The sequence below is a fragment of the Oncorhynchus clarkii genome, chromosome 21 (assembly GCF_045791955.1).
Source record: "Oncorhynchus clarkii lewisi isolate Uvic-CL-2024 chromosome 21, UVic_Ocla_1.0, whole genome shotgun sequence".
Taxonomy (NCBI): Eukaryota; Metazoa; Chordata; class Actinopteri; order Salmoniformes; family Salmonidae; genus Oncorhynchus; species Oncorhynchus clarkii.
The window spans coordinates 21585115-21601877 of NC_092167.1; the positions used below are offsets into that span (position 1 = coordinate 21585115).

At 43.7% G+C, this 16763-nt stretch overlaps 1 protein-coding gene and 1 non-coding gene across 3 annotated transcripts; both read left to right on the top strand.

Annotated features, from left to right (window-relative positions):
• The first annotated feature begins 7787 nt into the window (after nt 1-7787).
• LOC139378754 (solute carrier family 25 member 3-like) lies at nt 7788-15583 on the top strand. Of its 2 annotated transcripts, none has more exons than XM_071121223.1 (8): nt 7788-7880; nt 8288-8445; nt 9466-9590; nt 11038-11217; nt 11479-11660; nt 12302-12474; nt 13185-13295; nt 15134-15583. In XM_071121223.1, the coding sequence occupies exons 2-8, from the start codon at nt 8304-8306 to the stop codon at nt 15292-15294; spliced, it is 1074 nt and encodes a 357-aa protein (XP_070977324.1). In that variant the 5' UTR covers nt 7788-7880; nt 8288-8303; the 3' UTR covers nt 15295-15583. The 2 variants fall into 2 exon arrangements, with proteins under 2 accessions (XP_070977324.1, XP_070977323.1); XM_071121222.1 differs by lacking the exon at nt 9466-9590 and adding an exon at nt 10424-10554 and having other exon boundaries at nt 7789-7880.
• Nucleotides 11902-12134, top strand: LOC139379678 (small nucleolar RNA SNORA53). The gene has a single exon (XR_011628419.1). It is a non-coding gene; the product is annotated as a small nucleolar RNA SNORA53 (small nucleolar RNA).
• Nucleotides 15584-16763: the final 1180 nt, after the last annotated feature.

Below are 16763 nucleotides of genomic sequence, written 5' to 3' on the forward strand. Positions count from 1 at the left end.
AAATTACCAAAATGCAATATCCACTTTTCATTATCTTCAGACCACATTCTAGGGCAACAATATGTGATTATACAGATATACTAATAATGATATTTCACATTGTGTGTCTGCATAATTGAAATCTAACATTCATTTGCATTAGACCAAGCCCACTTGATCAATAGTTATTACTCTAGTATCCTATGGTGTCACTAGTGCCACCAATTGGTTTGGTGCAGCCATCTGAGGTTGCAGTGACTTTATATTTGCATCGCTTCTAAGGGATGTATACATGGAGGTTAACATACCATATTTCATTGCCCCATGGACATCGGTTTAGTTCTTCTATCCCTGGTGTGATATGCCATCTAGTGCTGTAGCCTGACCGACTATGAATGCAGCAACTAATTAGACTGACCCAATGAGTCTAAATTCAAAATCGGGAGTGAATCTGACGTGTGGTTCATGAGGAAAAGATGATTGCAGATTTTGAGCATTAGCGTTACATATGCACAGAATGATTAGTTTCCTTGTTTTTTTTTAGATATTAATACCAAATTCGGTGTGGGTCATCTCCTTTTTGGGACGTCCATGATAACGATGACAAGTTTCAGATTAAGTGAATTGTGAATTGGGTTTAAATGGACACGTAAAATCTGTGATTTGTCAACTGCCACCTTTTTACCAATCCTTTAGCTTTTCTCAAACCATGTACCATGGGCTTACATTCCAAATTTGGTGCCATTTGGTCCCACGGTTCATAAGACACATAGGAGCAAGAATGTTTTGCATGTTAGCATATCTGCTGGTATAGTGTGGCCATCTTTAAATGCATCAATGTTATTTTCTCAAACTGTTTAGGGACTATTGTGATGAGTCGAAAGACCACATTTGGAGTGATTCTGCCTTTTAGTCCATGAGAAGATTTTGTTTGGTTATTTAAAGTCTCACATAGTCACAGTTAATTATTAGATTCCTTTTTTTATAAGATATCAATGCCAAATGTAACATGGTTCATCATGGTAATGTCTTTGATGACCCTAAAAAGTTTCAAGTTGATAGGCCATTGTGGAGTGGATTTACAGTGCCTTGCGAAAGTATTTGGCCCCCTTGAACTTTGCGACCTTTTGCCACATTTCAGGCTTCAAACATAAAGATAAAAAACTGTATTTTTTGTGAAGAATCAACAACAAGTGGGACACAATCATGAAGTGGAACGACATTTATTGGATATTTCAAACTTTTTTAACAAATCAAAAACTGAAAAATTGGGCGTGCAAAATTATTCAGCCCCCTTAAGTTAATACTTTGTAGCGCCACCTTTTGCTGTGATTACCGCTGTAAGTCGCTTGGGGTATGTCTCTATCAGTTTTGCACATCGAGAGACTGACATTTTTTCCCATTCCTCCTTGCAAAACAGCTCGAGCTCAGTGAGGTTGGATGGAGAGCATTTGTGAACAGCAGTTTTCAGTTCTTTCCACAGATTCTCGATTGGATTCAGGTCTGGACTTTGACTTGGCCATTCTAACACCTGGATATGTTTATTTTTGAACCATTCCATTGTAGATTTTGCTTTATATTTTGGATCATTGTCTTGTTGGAAGACAAATCTCCGTCCCAGTCTCAGGTCTTTTGCAGACTCCATCAGGTTTTCTTCCAGAATGGTCCTGTATTTGGCTCCATCCATCTTCCCATCAATTTTAACCATCTTCCCTGTCCCTGCTGAAGAAAAACAGGCCCAAACCATGATGCTGCCACCACCATGTTTGACAGTGGGGATGGTGTGTTCAGCTGTGTTGCTTTTACGCCAAACATAACGTTTTGCATTGTTGCCAAAAAGTTCAATTTTGGTTTCATCTGACCAGTGCACCTTCTTCCACATGTTTGGTGTGTCTCCCAGGTGGCTTGTGGCAAACTTTAAACGACACTTTTTATGGATATCTTTAAGAAATGGCTTTCTTCTTGCCACTCTTCCATAAAGGCCAGATTTGTGCAATATACAACTGATTGTTGTCCTATGGACAGAGTCTCCCACCTCAGCTGTAGATCTCTGCAGTTCATCCAGAGTGATCATGGGGCTCTTGGCTGCATCTCTGATCAGTCTTCTCCTTGTATGAGCGGAAAGTTTAGAGGGACGGCCAGATCTTGGTAGATTTGCAGTGGTCTGATACTCCTTCCATTTCAATATTATCGCTTGCACAGTGCTCCTTGGGATGTTTAAAGCTTGGGAAATCTTTTTGTATCCAAATCCGGCTTTAAACTTCTTCACAACAGTATCTCGGACCTGCCTGGTGTGTTCCTTGTTCTTCATGATGCTCTCTGCGCTTTTAACGGACCTCTGAGACTATCACAGTGCAGGTGCATTTATACGGAGACTTGATTACACACAGGTGGATTGTATTTATCATCATTAGTCATTTAGGTCAACATTGGATCATTCAGAGATCCTCACTGAACTTCTGGAGAGAGTTTGTTGCACTGAAAGTAAAGGGGCTGAATAATTTTGCACGCCCAATTTTTCAGTTTTTGATTTGTTAAAAAAGTTTGAAATATCCAATAAATGTCGTTCCACTTCATGATTGTGTCCCACTTGTTGATTCTTCACAAAAAAATACAGTTTTATATCTTTATGTTTGAAGCCTGAAATGTGGCAAAAGGTCGCAAAGTTCAAGGGGGCCGAATACTTTCGCAAGGCACTGTAAATGGACACAAGTCTGATTCCCTGATTTTATCAATAGCCATCTCTGAAGTGGGCCCACATACTGAATTTGGTGTTATTTGGACTGGAATTTTGTGTTATATGGTTCAAAGGTTTTCAAAAAAATTCCAAGATGGAGGAAAATATATCCTGACGGGTCTTTGAGTTAAATTTGTTCAGTATGAAGAAAACACCTACATACAAAGTTTCAAGTCTCTAGGTCAAACGGGGCGGCGGATATGAGGGCTTAAGTGAGACTGCTAATTTGAAATTATAATATAAATAAAAACGACTTATTTTAAGCTAGGGCTAAACTCTGGTGGTGCCAGAATAACAACCTATCCCTCAACGTAACCAAGACTAAGGAGATGATTGTGGACCACAGGAAAAGGAGGACAGAGCACCCCTCCATTCTCATCGACAGGGCTGTAGTGGAGCAGGTTGAGAGCTTCAAGTTCCTTGGTGTCCACATCACCAACAAACTAGAATGGTCCAAACACACCAAGACAGTCATGAAGAGGGCACGACAAAGACAATTCTCCCTCAGGAAACTAAAAGGATTTGGCATGGGTCCTGAGATCCTCAAAAGGTTCTACAGCTGCAACATCGAGACTGGTTGCATCACTGCCTACAGAGTGTAGTGCGTACGGCCCAGTACATCACTGGGGCTAAGCTGCCTGCCATTCAGGACCTCTACAGGAAGGTCTGTAGACCAGGACCTCTACAGGAAGAGGAAGGCCCTAAAAATGGTCAAAGACTCCAGCCACCCCAGTCATAGACACTTCTCTCTACTACCACATGGCAAGCGGTACCAGAGTGCCAAGTCTAGGACAAAAAGGCTTCTAACCAGTTTTTACCCCCAAGCCATACGACTCCTGAACAGGTAATCAAATGGCTACCCGGACTATTTGCATTGTGTGCCCCCCCAACCCCTCTTTTACGCTGCTGTTACTCTGTTTATCATATATGCATAGTCACTTTAACCACATCTACATGTACATACGACCTCAATCAGCCTGACTAACCGTTGTCTATATGTAGCCTCACTACTTTTATAGCCTCGCTACTGTATGTAGCCTCGCTACTGTTTTTATCAGTCTTTTTGTTTATTTACTTACCTATTGTTCACTTAATACCTTTTTTGCAATTCTGAGGGGAAAGCCAGACTGAACAGGTGGAATTTTTGTCTGCTTTTGAAGGTGGTGATGGAGTCAGAGTTGTGGGTGGCTTGAGGGAAGAGAGTTCCAGAATTTGGGTGCAGCGGTACTGAATGCCCGGTCCCCCATTATTGTTTTAGGGATGGTGAGTAGTCCTGAGTCATGGGAGCGGAGACAGCGGGAAGGCGTGTGTGTATGGAGGAGGTTGGAGAGGTATGAGGGGCCAGGCTATGTAGGGCCTTGTAGGTGAGGACTAAGATCTTGTAGGTAATGCAGAATTTGACTGGGCGCCAGTGATGCAAAGTGGGGGTAATGTGTTCTGAGGGTCTGGTGTGTGAGAGGACCCTGGCAGCGGAGCTCTGGACGTACTAGAGCCGCAGTAGTCCAGACTAGTGGTCTTCACGGGTCCACCCAAACCTGAAATTCTCACTTTTTCCTTGGGTCCAGGTCGGGTCCTGTTTGATTGTCATCAGGTCTGGGGTCCTCTACACTACATAATCCTCTACAGTGCATTCAGACCCCTTGACTTTTTCCACATTTTGTTACGTTACAGCCTTATTGTAAAATGTATTAAATTAATGTTTCTCATCATCAATCTACCCCATAATGACAAAGCAAAAACAGAAATACCTTATTTACAAATGTATTCAGACCCTTTAATATGAGACTTAAAATTGAGCTCAGTGGCATCCTGTTTACATTGATCATCCTTGAGATGTTTCTACAACTTGATTGGAGTCCACCTGTGGTAAATTCAATGTATTGGACATGATTTGGAAAGGCACACACCTGTCTATATAAGAACAGAGCAAAAACCAAGCCGTGAGGTCGAAGGAACTGTCCGTAGAGCTCCGAGACAGGATTGTGTCGGGACACAGGTCTGGGGAAGGGTACAACAAAAATTTCTGCAGCATTGAAGGTTCCCAAGAACATAGTGACCACCATTATTCTTAAATGGAAGCAGTTTGAAACCACCAAGACTCTTCCAGAAGCTGGCCACCCGGCCAAACTGAGCAATCATGGGCGAAGGGCCTTGGTCAGGGGAGATGACCAAGAACCCGATGGTCACTCTGACAGAGCTCCAGAGTGTATATGGGAGAACCTTCCAGAAGGACAACCATCTCTGCAGCACTCCTCCAATCTGGCTTTTAGGGTAGAGTGGCCAGACAGATGCCACTCCTCAGTAAAAGGCACATGATAGACCGCTTGGAGTTTGCCAAAAGGCACCTAAAGGACTCTCAGACCATGAGAAACAAGATTCTCTGGTCTGATGAAACCAAGATTGATCTCTTTGGCCTGAATGCCAAGCGTCACGTCTGGAGTAAACGTGGCACCATCTGTAAGGTGAAGCATGGTGGTGGCAGCATCATGCTGTGGGAATGTTTTTCATCGGCGGCAGGGACTGGGAAACTAGTCAGGATCAAGGGACGGATGAACGGAGCCAACTACAGAGAGATCCTTGATGAAAACCTGCTCCAGGGCGCTCATGACCTCAGACTGGGGAAAAGGTTCCTGTTCCAACAGGACAATGACCATAAGTACACAGCCGAGACAATGTAAGAGTGGCTTCGGGACAAGTCTCTGAATGTCCTTGAATGGCCCAGCGATAGCCCGGACTTGAACCCGACCGAACATCTCTGGAGAGACTTGAAAATAGCTGTGCAGCGACGCTCTCCATCCAACCTGACAGAGCTTGAGAGGATCTGCAGAGAAGAATGGGAGAAACTCCCCAAATACAGGTGTGCCAAGCTTGTAGCGTCGTACCCAAGAGAACTTGAGGCTGTAATCGCTGCCAAAGGTGCTTCAACAAAGTATTGAGTAAATGGTCAGAATACTTATGTAAATGTGATATTTCCATTTTTGTTTTTTTTACATTTGCATAAATGCCTTAACCTGTTTTTGCTTTGTCATTATGGGGTATTGTGTGTAGATTGATTAGGGGGGGGGGGAACTATTTGATCCATTTTAGAATAAGGCTATAATGTTTTTTTTGTGTTTAAAGTCAAAGGGTCTGAGAACTTTCTGAATACACTGTATGTCACCACAGCTCTGCATAGGCTGTAAGATATGTATTTTACACCAATAAGTTTAATTCATTTATAAAGGTCTGTTTGTCGTCGGGTTCGGTTTGTTTTTTCTCGGGTCCGTTCAGGTCCGGGTCCCCCTTTAAAAAAATGATCAGGTCCATTTGGGTCCAACGTTTTGGTCAAGACATGATGTAACAAGTGCTGGTGGAAGAAGGCAGATTTGGTGATGTATTTTATGTGGGGCTCAAAGGAGAGAGTGGGACCCAAGTTTCTAACCGCAGATGGAAGAGCCCTCGATGGACATTATGAAGTCTCCTACTTTCTTGAGGAGAGCTTTGGGAGCCACCAGAATTATCTGTTTTATTACTGTTGAGTTTGAGTAGATTGAATATCATCCAGTTCTCATATCTGTTATATTTGATCAGAGACGGGGAGAGAGATGAAAGGTGGGTTTGGTGTGGATGTAAATCTGGGGGTTATCCGCATAGCAGTGGATGTTGAGACCATAGCGGCGGATGATCTGGCTCAGGGGAAGCATGTAGATAATAAAAGTCAGAGGTTCGAGGACGGAGCCCTGAGGCACTCCTTGGACCAGCCTTTCCAAAATAGCTACAGTATTTTTCTTACAGCAGTACCTTCTAGCTGCAGAGGGGGAGCTGAGCCTGCCCTTACAAAAAAAGATTGACGTTTTGAAACTGCAGTCGACTGGTATTTTGGACGGAGTAATTGCAGAATAACTGCAGTTACACTGCAAAATTACTGCGGTAAAAAACACTGTTCTTTTGGATGCAGTATTTGCAACATATTGCCGTTATAATGCACTCTAACTGCAGTTATACTTCAGTGTACTGCAGTTATACTGCACTCTGACAGCAGTCTTTTTTTTGTAAGGGTGTCAATGAAAAAATACAGGCTCAACTGAATACCCTCTACTTAGCCCAGAGTAGAAATCAGGAATAGTTTCACCTATTGCACTCATATAGGACCCTGATGCTAATTTTAACCCAGACACCTACACACAGTCAGCCAGAAGCAGGATTGAGCTGACTGACAATTGCCAAAGGATTGTTAAATATATATTGTAGTAGAGGCATGAAGGCATTTTCTGTGGTTTCTGCTCTCTGATTTGATATTTATTAAACTGGTCCAATCATTCAGAGGTCCAATTGATAAGAGCTTCGCATGCTACTCGGGAACAAGGACATTCTGACATTTCTGACTTAACTGGTTGAACGTGGCATGTGTATAACTACAACCATAGCAAATTGGAAATGTCAGAGTTTCCTAGTTCTGACTAGCACGTGAATGCCGCAAAAGTCAAGACTGCCCTGACACTGATGACCTGCAGGGATGAAGCCTGCCCTGTACTACAGGCCTAGATTAATACAATGGACAAGAATAGACTGCCAAGGCATCGTAATCTACTTACTCAGACCTCTCTCTCTTTCTCTCTTTATCGCTCTCTCTCTCTGTATCGCTCTCTCTCTCTGCCCCCTCTCCCTCTCTCGCTCCCTCTCTCGCTCCCTCTCAAATCAATTCAAAGGACTTTATTGGCCTGGGAAACATATGTTTACATCACCTCACTCCCTGTCTTTACCTGGCACACAGCACTCCATCACGTATCAACTAAATTGGCAGGAATACAAATGTAAACACCAGCAAAAATCATTTTAACCGTTTCTGAACACAAGAAAGCAATAAGCACAGCAAATGTGTTTAGTCTTCCATGTGGTTGGTGACACTGCCACTTCTAAAACTCAATTTAAAGAGAATTCTAGCATTGTATTTCTATGATAGCACTGAAGGCCTAGGAAAGTCCTATTTCGTGATTGGACTCCGCATTTTGATTGATCGAACTGTCATTGCATATATCGTCCCTGATAGGACGAGACGCAGAAGGACTATCCCACTTTTTCCCGTGACGTCAGGGAAGGACAAAATGATTTATCGCGAGGTCGTTCGGCCCCTGTGACCGCCGGTTGAAGTAGAGTGGAGGCTCCATTTTAAGACACGGAAAGAGTGAGTGCAGTACTACGAAATATCTAAAATAACAATCCGATTTCACAATGTTAGAGTAGAATAGATTCTGAAGGCTTGTCTTTACTGTAATGCTTTGTTTAGGACGTTTAGAATGTTTTATGTTGCTAGCTTGTCTTGCGCAACCGTTCCACCTTGGGAAAGCTAGCTAATCGGCTAGTAGTGAGCAAGCTAACGTACTTCAGCTAACTATAGGAATAGCTAGTTTACACCAACAATAACATGATCTAATACTGTTTGCCTTCCCATTCAATGTTGTCTGGATGTCAAATTATAACTACACCCCCTTCCTAGCCTGTTGTCAGTGTAAGCAGAGCTGTTTTACTGTTGGTCGTGTTTCTATAGCAAGGTAGTGATCTAGCCTGCTAACATTCGCTTTCATTCTACAGACCGGTTTTGGACACCATGTATCCGAACACACTAACGCAGTTGTCCCGGGCTAATCCCTTCAACGCCCCGCTATTCTCCCTCCAAGAAATCGAGGAGCCCAAACAGAGCCTCCCCGAAAATGGACAGAGCCGCAACCTCGCTGCCGCAGCAATTGCTGGTAAACCAAAGTTCTGCATGCTAACAAGTAACGTTACGGTTAGCAAGTAACGTTAGCTAGCTAGCGAGCAATTACGCAGTCAACTGAATCAACGATGAGACGAGATACCGATTTTTATTCAACATGTGTATTTTAATATATACGACTTGTGTGCTCGTCAAACGTTCACAGCTATTTAGCCACTGTTATTACATGTGTAATGTCAAAGACAGGCCTTGTCTATGGAGGACACGGAAGGGCAGATGTAAACTCTGAAATATGCCGCAGGTATTTGAACTGAATTCATGACCCCCAATCGCTGTTCAAAACTAAGGTGAGAGGCCACTGTCTCACGTGCAAAGTAGAAGTTAGGCCAATGTCTGTATTGCTTTCTAGCACACCAACCAGCTAATGATATGCGTCTGACCCCTAAACGGGGGCATTGGTTCTCAATTCGGATAAGTTTGACAAGTTTTGTCAAGATTTAGGATCACTTGAAATGCTATCCTTTTTGTAACGTAAAGCATGGCCTTCAACAACCCCTGTTATATTCTGACCATTGCAATAGTATTGCTGTTTTTCATTGTTGCCTTAAAATTTTCAATTGAATATTTTTGTTTGTTTTTACGGCTTAGCCGGCCAAGTTCTAAAGGTGACATTAGCTATTATTGAACCACCATATGTTTGTCAGGCTTTTGGTTAGTTTTAGAGCTTGCTGACCAGTGTCCTTTATTATAGCCTAAATACTGTGTGCTGGTTGGTTGATTAGTTATATAGCTAGTCTGCTCTGCTGTTACAGCGCCTGTTGCACAACAGTCTTCCCTCGCAGGGAGTAAATATTCTATGTGTGCATGGCTCTTTGCACCTGTGATATAGGCCTATGCAGACTACATAGAACAGGACACACACAATTAAGTTCCACTTGAATTTTGCCTTTAGCCTAGTGAAGATGCAGTTTGCTCTTACTTATTACCACTTTTCTAATGAACAACATCAACACTAAGTCCCCATTTTGAAAGTATTGCCTGACTCTTTCTTCAGAGGGAGACAGCTGTGAGTTCGGCTCACGGAAGTATTTACTCCTCTGTGGGTTTGGTGGCATCATCAGCTGTGGCACCACACACGCAGCCCTAGTGCCCCTCGATCTGGTCAAATGCAGAATGCAGGTCTGTCTATCCCTGTGGCCTGGAGCCACTTAAAACCCAACACGCTGTGTTGTTTTTGTTGTCTGAAATGCAATTTGCATGGGAGAATGGATGTATCAAGCAGCCCGGTTTTGTGCAGTTGTGGTGGAATCTTTGTCATTGTTGTTCCTCACGTTTTATCCCACTTGATCACCTGATTTTTGTTTTCGAATAACCTACATCGCATGGTAAGTGTGTGATTCATAATCACCAGTGTTATTGTTTAATGAACCTCCCTGCCTGCTACATTCCCCTTCCCAATCCAAAGCTAAAGGACTTGTAGGTCACTGAGGTCAGGAGTGACGATGGGAAAATTTGTTCAGGATGTTCACCTTGCTGTTTAAAACATGATCAAAGTGCAGCTATGCATTGCTAGAATGTGGCCTATAGCTTTATAAGTAGGTTCAAAGGCCCAAGTAATTTACACCTCAATGGAACTATTCCCAGCTTTAAATTAAAGTACAAAATATTCATATATTTATGTAAGCTATATGTATTATTTTAACTAACTATGCAGCTGATGCTTCAACACTCTTTTATTTTTATTTTTTTGTAAACGTTCAAATTCAGGACGTAAACTGATTCATATTCAAAAATGTTATCATAGACAAGTATTGAGATAAATTGGAATGTCAGTTTACTTCCTGAATTGAAAAGGAATTGACCTAAATCCTGATTCACAAGTGTTTGAAATTTGATCTGGCTCATTCCCTGGTGTGTTCTAATGTAATGGTGGCATGTTTGTTGGTGATTATTGTCCTGTGTTGCATGTGTCGTGATTGCGTGTTGGGCACGTATTGTGTTTTTTGCTGCAGACTCTGCAGATGTGAGCTGTGAGTTTGGCTCAACAAAATACTATGCCCTGTGTGGGTTTGGGGGTATCCTGAGCTGCGGCCTCACACACACAGCTGTTGTACCCCTCGACCTTGTCAAGTGCCGCATCCAGGTTTGTGGTACCCCCTGTAGCTGTCTGCTGTGTGAAGGCCTCCGTAGCTCCTGTAAGGAAAGGTGCCCAATCCCAAATCTACCCCTACGACTTTAGTTTCAACTTTATTGTCGCAGAGGGATTGTTCAACAATTGTGGCCTTAAAATTAATCGAGACTTTGCAGTCCCAATGTACCCTTAATTCCTATGCACTTGAATAAATGAGGGAAAAAATTGGGTGAAAAACTTGATTTGGGATTGGGCGGAAGATTGCTGTAGATTAGCAGACATCAGATAAATCACTAGCTATAAGTAGTAATGTTCATCTGGATAAACCCCTAGTTCACAACCTGAAACCTAGCGAGTATTTTATTTTATTTTTTATTATTTTTTATGAACATGGCCCAGAAACCTTAGATACAATTACCTAGATTTCAGCTCATAGGGCTCTAGTCCCATTGTTCCTTTGACTCTCTGCTAATCAAAAAAATGTTTCTTCCTTAGGTGGACCCTGACAAGTACAAGAGCATTGGCAAAGGCTTCTCCCTCACATTGAAGGAGGATGGAGCCCGAGGGCTGGCAAAGGGCTGGGCCCCTACCTTCATCGGCTACTCCATGCAGGGTCTCTGCAAGTTTGGCTTCTATGAGATGTTCAAGATCTTCTACAGTGACATGCTTGGAGAGGTCAGTCGGAACCAGTAGGAACCAATGTGGGGAGAAACCAACACTGTTGGATTCCAGTGTTTACAGTATTTTAAAGGAACAGTTCACCCACCCAAAATAATTAATTGCATGCTAATTACCAGACGCTTTTATGCAATTACAGTACAGTGAGCACTTACATTTTTAGTATTTATATGTAATCCCTGTGGGACTTTTAACATGGCATTGGTTTTGCTAGCCCACACAGGACCACAACTGACTTCGCCCCCTCTCATCTAACAGGAGAACACCTACCTGTGGAGGACATCCCTGTACCTGGCTGCGTCTGCCAGTGCAGAGTTCTTTGCTGACATTGCCCTGGCCCCCATGGAGGCTTGCAAAGTGCGTATCCAGACCTGCCCCGGCTACGCCAACAACCTCAGACAGTGTGCTCCCAAGATGTTTGCAGAGGAGGGAGTATGGGCGTGAGTAGATATTGTGTTTGCGATGTTATTAGGTATTTGTTTTGGTGGCTGTGTAACCTGTAACGGTATTCCTTCCTTCTCAGGGACAGCTATGAGGTGTATGCTTTTGTTCCTACACTAGGTGAACAAACCTGCTTCAACTTGTGGCCTTTATTAGATTGTGTGTTTCATGGCTGGTATGGAACATAAACCTGCAAAAGTAATTATTGCTCCCAATAGCTGATTTGAGAGGTTACCACCAAACACGCTCCTTAGATCCACCTCTGGAGGGCACTCCTGTGCTGATGCTGTTGTCTGAGTGCTGCAGCTCCAGCCTGGAGGCCCTCAGCAGCTTTTTGGCTGTACAGTTGGAGGTGCTTGAGTCATTGGCGTGTGAGAGCAGTCTACCTGCCTCCCAGCACCCCTGCTGCACTGGCAACCCTCAGTTCCACTGACGGGACCCTACCAGTAGAGCTATGCTGGGGGATGGACAATCCCATAGGCCCTAATGGTATTTTACAGGTTTGCGCCCTGATAGTTTAACGTAGTTTGTTCTCATCTCCGTTTACACTATTGTGTGGGGAAAATTGACTGAAAGTCGGTGCCTTGTTAGTGACCACCATATTGACGAGAACTCTGATCTGTATGTACGGAACTTTCAGGTTCTACAAGGGTGTGGTTCCCCTGTGGATGCGGCAGATCCCCTACACCATGATGAAGTTTGCCTGCTTTGAGAGGACCGTGGAGCTGCTCTACAAACACGTGGTGCCCAAACCACGTGCTGACTGCACCAAGTCCGAACAGCTGATCGTCACCTTCACGGCCGGCTACATCGGTGAGTAGTAGTACCACAGGAAATAGGATGAAGGTGGGTCTAGGAGCTCACCTTGAGTCATTTTTGTGTTGTCCTCGTAATAACTAAGGTACATATTAACGTTTTGCTATGGTGTGCACTAATGAATACGACCCAGGTCTCTCTGGGTAAGTAGTTGCCATTGGTCACAGATCTAGGATCATGTTACGCTTCCACAATTTGGTTAGGATTTGGATTTGTCACGTGCGCCGAATACAACAGGTGTTGACCTTAGTGAAATGCTTACCTACAAACCCTAACCAACAATGTAGTTAAAAGGTAACAAATACTTAGAGCAGCAGTAAAATAACAATGCCCCCACACTTTCACTCTACCGGTACCCCCTGTATATAGCCTTGCTATTATTTTACTGCTGCTCTTTAAGTATTTGTTACTTTTTATTTCTTATTCTTCTTTTTTAAGCGTAATATGATCCTAGATCTGTGACCAATGGCAACTACTTACCCAGAGAGACCTGGGTCGTATTCATTAGTGCACACCATAGCAAAATGTTGTGCAACGGAAAATGAAAACAAGTGTTACTTATTGGACATGTACAGGTAGTTGTCCCTCCCTGTTTCAATCAGTTTTCTTCCATTTGGTGATGGACAAAGACGACCCTGGCTTCTGTTTGATGGTATATAGTGGTCCTATATAGCAGTGTGTGCTGATGATTTGTCTGTCCCCTGCAGCTGGTGTGTTCTGTGCCATCGTGTCCCACCCAGCGGACTCAGTGGTGTCTGTACTGAACAAGGAGAGTGGCAGCACCGCCGTCCAAGTGCTCAAGAAGCTGGGACCTAAAGGTGAGTGGACAACCGTAGGGCTTGTCTCATTTAGGAAACACATCCTTCCTCAAAGTTGTCACCGATGTGATTTGGTACCTCGGGGTACTTTATCCAATCAAACCCTCTCAGGTTACTGGGCGAGAATAGGTGGGTCTAAATAACTATTTAATGGCCCAATTCTAACACGCTCCTTAGATCCATATCTGGAGGGTGCTCCTGTGTGCTGGTGCTGTTCAAATCAAATGTATTTATATAGCCCTTCGTACAACAGCTGTTATCTGAAAGTGCTGTACAGAAACCCAGCCTAAAACCCCAAACAGCAAGCAATGCAGGTGTTGAAGCACGTTGGCTAGGAAAAACTCCCTAGAAAGGCCAAAACCTAGGAAGAATCCTAGAGGAACCAGGCTATGAGGGGTGGCCAGTCCTCTTCTGGCTGTCCCGGGTGGAGATTATAACAGAACATGGCCAAGATGTTCAAATGTTCATAAATTCTTAGCATGGTCAAATAATAGGTCTGGGACAGGTAGCACGTCCGGTGAACAGGTCAGGATTCCATAGCCGCAGGCAGGACAGTTGAAACTGGAGCAGCAGCACGGCCAGGTGGACTGGGGACAGCAAGGAGTCATGTCAGGTAGTCCTGAGGCATGGTCCTAGGGCTCAGGTCCTCAGAGAGAGAGAGAGAGAGAGAGAAAGCATACTTAGTCACACAGGACACCGGATAAGACAGGAGAAGTACTCCAGATATAATAAACTACTGCAGCATAAATACTGGAGGCTGAGGCGGGAGGGGTCAGGAGACACTGTGGCCCCATCCGATGATACCCCCGGACAGGGCCAAACAGGAAGGATATAACCCCACCCACTTTGCCAAAGCACAGCCCCCACACCACTAGAGGGATATCTTCAACCACCAACTTACCATCCTGCGACAAGGCCGAGTATAGCCCACAAAGATCTCCGCCACGGCACAACCCAAGGGGGGGGGCGCCAACCCAGACAGGAAGATCACATCAGTGACTCAACCCACTCAAGTGACGCACCCCTCCTAGGGACGGCATGAAAGAGCACCAGTAAGCCAGTGACTCAGCCCCTGTAATAGGGTAAGAGGCAGAGAATCCCAGTGGAAAGAGGGGAACCGGCCAGGCAGAGAAAGCCAGGGCTGTTCGTTGCTCCAGAGCCTTTCCGTTCACCTTCATACTCCTTGGCCAGACTACACTCAATCATATGACCCACTGAAGAGATGTCTTCAGGAAAGACTTAAAGGTTGAGACTGAGTTTGCGTGTCTCACATGGGTAGGCAGACCATTCCATAAAAATGGAGCTCTATAGGAGAAAACCCTGCCTCCAGCTGTTTGCTTAGAAATTCTAGGGATGATTAGGAGGCCTGCGTCTTGTGACCGTAGCGTACGTGTAGGTATGTACGGCAGGACCAAATCAGAGAGATGGGTAGGAGTTAGCCCATGTAATGATTTGTAGGTTAGCAGTAAAACCTTGAAATCAGCCCTTGACTTGACAGGAAGCTGTGGTCTCTCTTGAGTGCTGCAGCTCCAGCCTGGAGGCCCTCAGCAGCTTTCTGGCTGTACAATTGGAGGTGCTTGAGTCATTGGTGTGTGAGAGCAGTCTACCTGTCCCCCAGCCAGGCTGGGGGTTGGCTAACACTTGTTTTAGTCCCTTTGGATAGAGTCCTGTAACATTCCATGTACAGTCCTTCTACTGAATATGGCCTTTTTAAATCTTGCATGTATGACTGCCTAACATTGAGTGTTTGGCCCACTCAAAGAAACTAAAAAGCAGATGTAATTTATTTATACACTTCTAGCAAACACCTCCCTCCTTCCATTCTCTCCCCCTTTAAGGTGTTTGGAAGGGCCTGGTTGCCCGTATCATCATGATCGGTACTCTGACCGCTCTGCAGTGGTTCATCTACGACTCCGTGAAGGTCTACTTCCGCCTACCCCGTCCCCCTCCCCCCGAGATGCCAGAGTCCCTCAAGAAGAAGCTGGGGCTCACTGAGTAAAAAGAAAACATCTCCAGGACCCCCTCTCGACTCACCTCACCCCCCTGGCTGCAGCACACAGCTCTGTTTTCTATATTTATGTTCCTAAAGCAGCTCCTCTTCTCCAGGGCTGTTCCTCCCATGTATATTTAAGAGAAAGAGAGACCGGAAGGGAGGGATCCATGTTTGTCCCCCCTCTGCACTGAGGTACAGGAGAATATACGTACTGTAGAAACATGGTCTGGTTTTATCAAATCATGTCATTAGTAATGTGGAAATGATATAAAAATTAAAATGTTTCCCTCTAAAACATGTTCAGTTTTAATTTCTTGAAGTTTTCCACTGAAAATAATTTTGGTATTGGGTTTAAGTGGTATATTGGTATGCTATACATTTTAAGCTGCCTCCCTTCCAGCATTGGGGATCACCCTGTCGATTTCTATGGTCACAAGCACTGTTTGACAAACTGTACACACCACTCTTGTTGCTCATGGGAATTTTGCTGGTTTAAAGCTTCCTTAAAATTCTACACATTTTGTCATAGGGTGTAAAGAAAATGTTGCCGTTTTAAACAATTTTCATGCAATTATATACATTTTGCCATGTCCATGTGATTTGAGTAACTAAAAAATTACAACTATCTATGGGCAAAAACAGCTGACATGGTCTTGTTGATCTGGGCATTTCTGACAAGTTATAAATAGCTTTCTACGGTATGCAATGAATAACACTTACAAGAGGAAATGATGCTGCACTAACCAATGGAGAAATTGCACCTTGTGCATTCCTATACAACTTTCAGGAGTTCCTTTCAAAAAATATATTATAAAAAATTTAACCATGTAAATCTCTTTAGGACAAGGGGACTTATATTGGCCTGTATTTACCCCCCCAAAATGAGATGCTAATGTGGCTATCATAAAGTACTACAAATGCCACGATGATCTGGACGAAATTGCCGAATCACGGAAAAGGTAAGAATCTCTGGATGTGCTATGTTAGCTAGGTGTAGACATTTATTCTCTACATTTTTTAAATTAACAATTCTGAGTACTGTCTTGTGCAAGTTCTAAATTGACACAACTGTTGGCAAAGGTGTCATCTAGAGATGACTTGCAGGCATTTGTAGTCTTGCATGATGTCTACTTTGATGCTGATTAGGATTTTGGGATCAGAGTAAAGAAAGCTGAACAGATTGCTAAAAGTCACATTGTCCAGGAGAGATTTACATGGTTATGAAAACCTCACTCTAGGGTAAGCCTACATGAAACACAGCCCTTATATTGAGTGTTTCTAAAAATCCCATTGGGGAAAAATGATTGGTGGAAAAACAATTGGAACCATTTCCCTGTTACTGCTAGGTTTTGTGGATATGACACCCTCTGTGGAGCTCTATACCCATAGAAATGGGTGCAGGATTTGTTTATGTTCTCTAAAACACTAGAGGGAGCTATATACCATGTACAGCCTGTGTCAGAACAGATGACCAG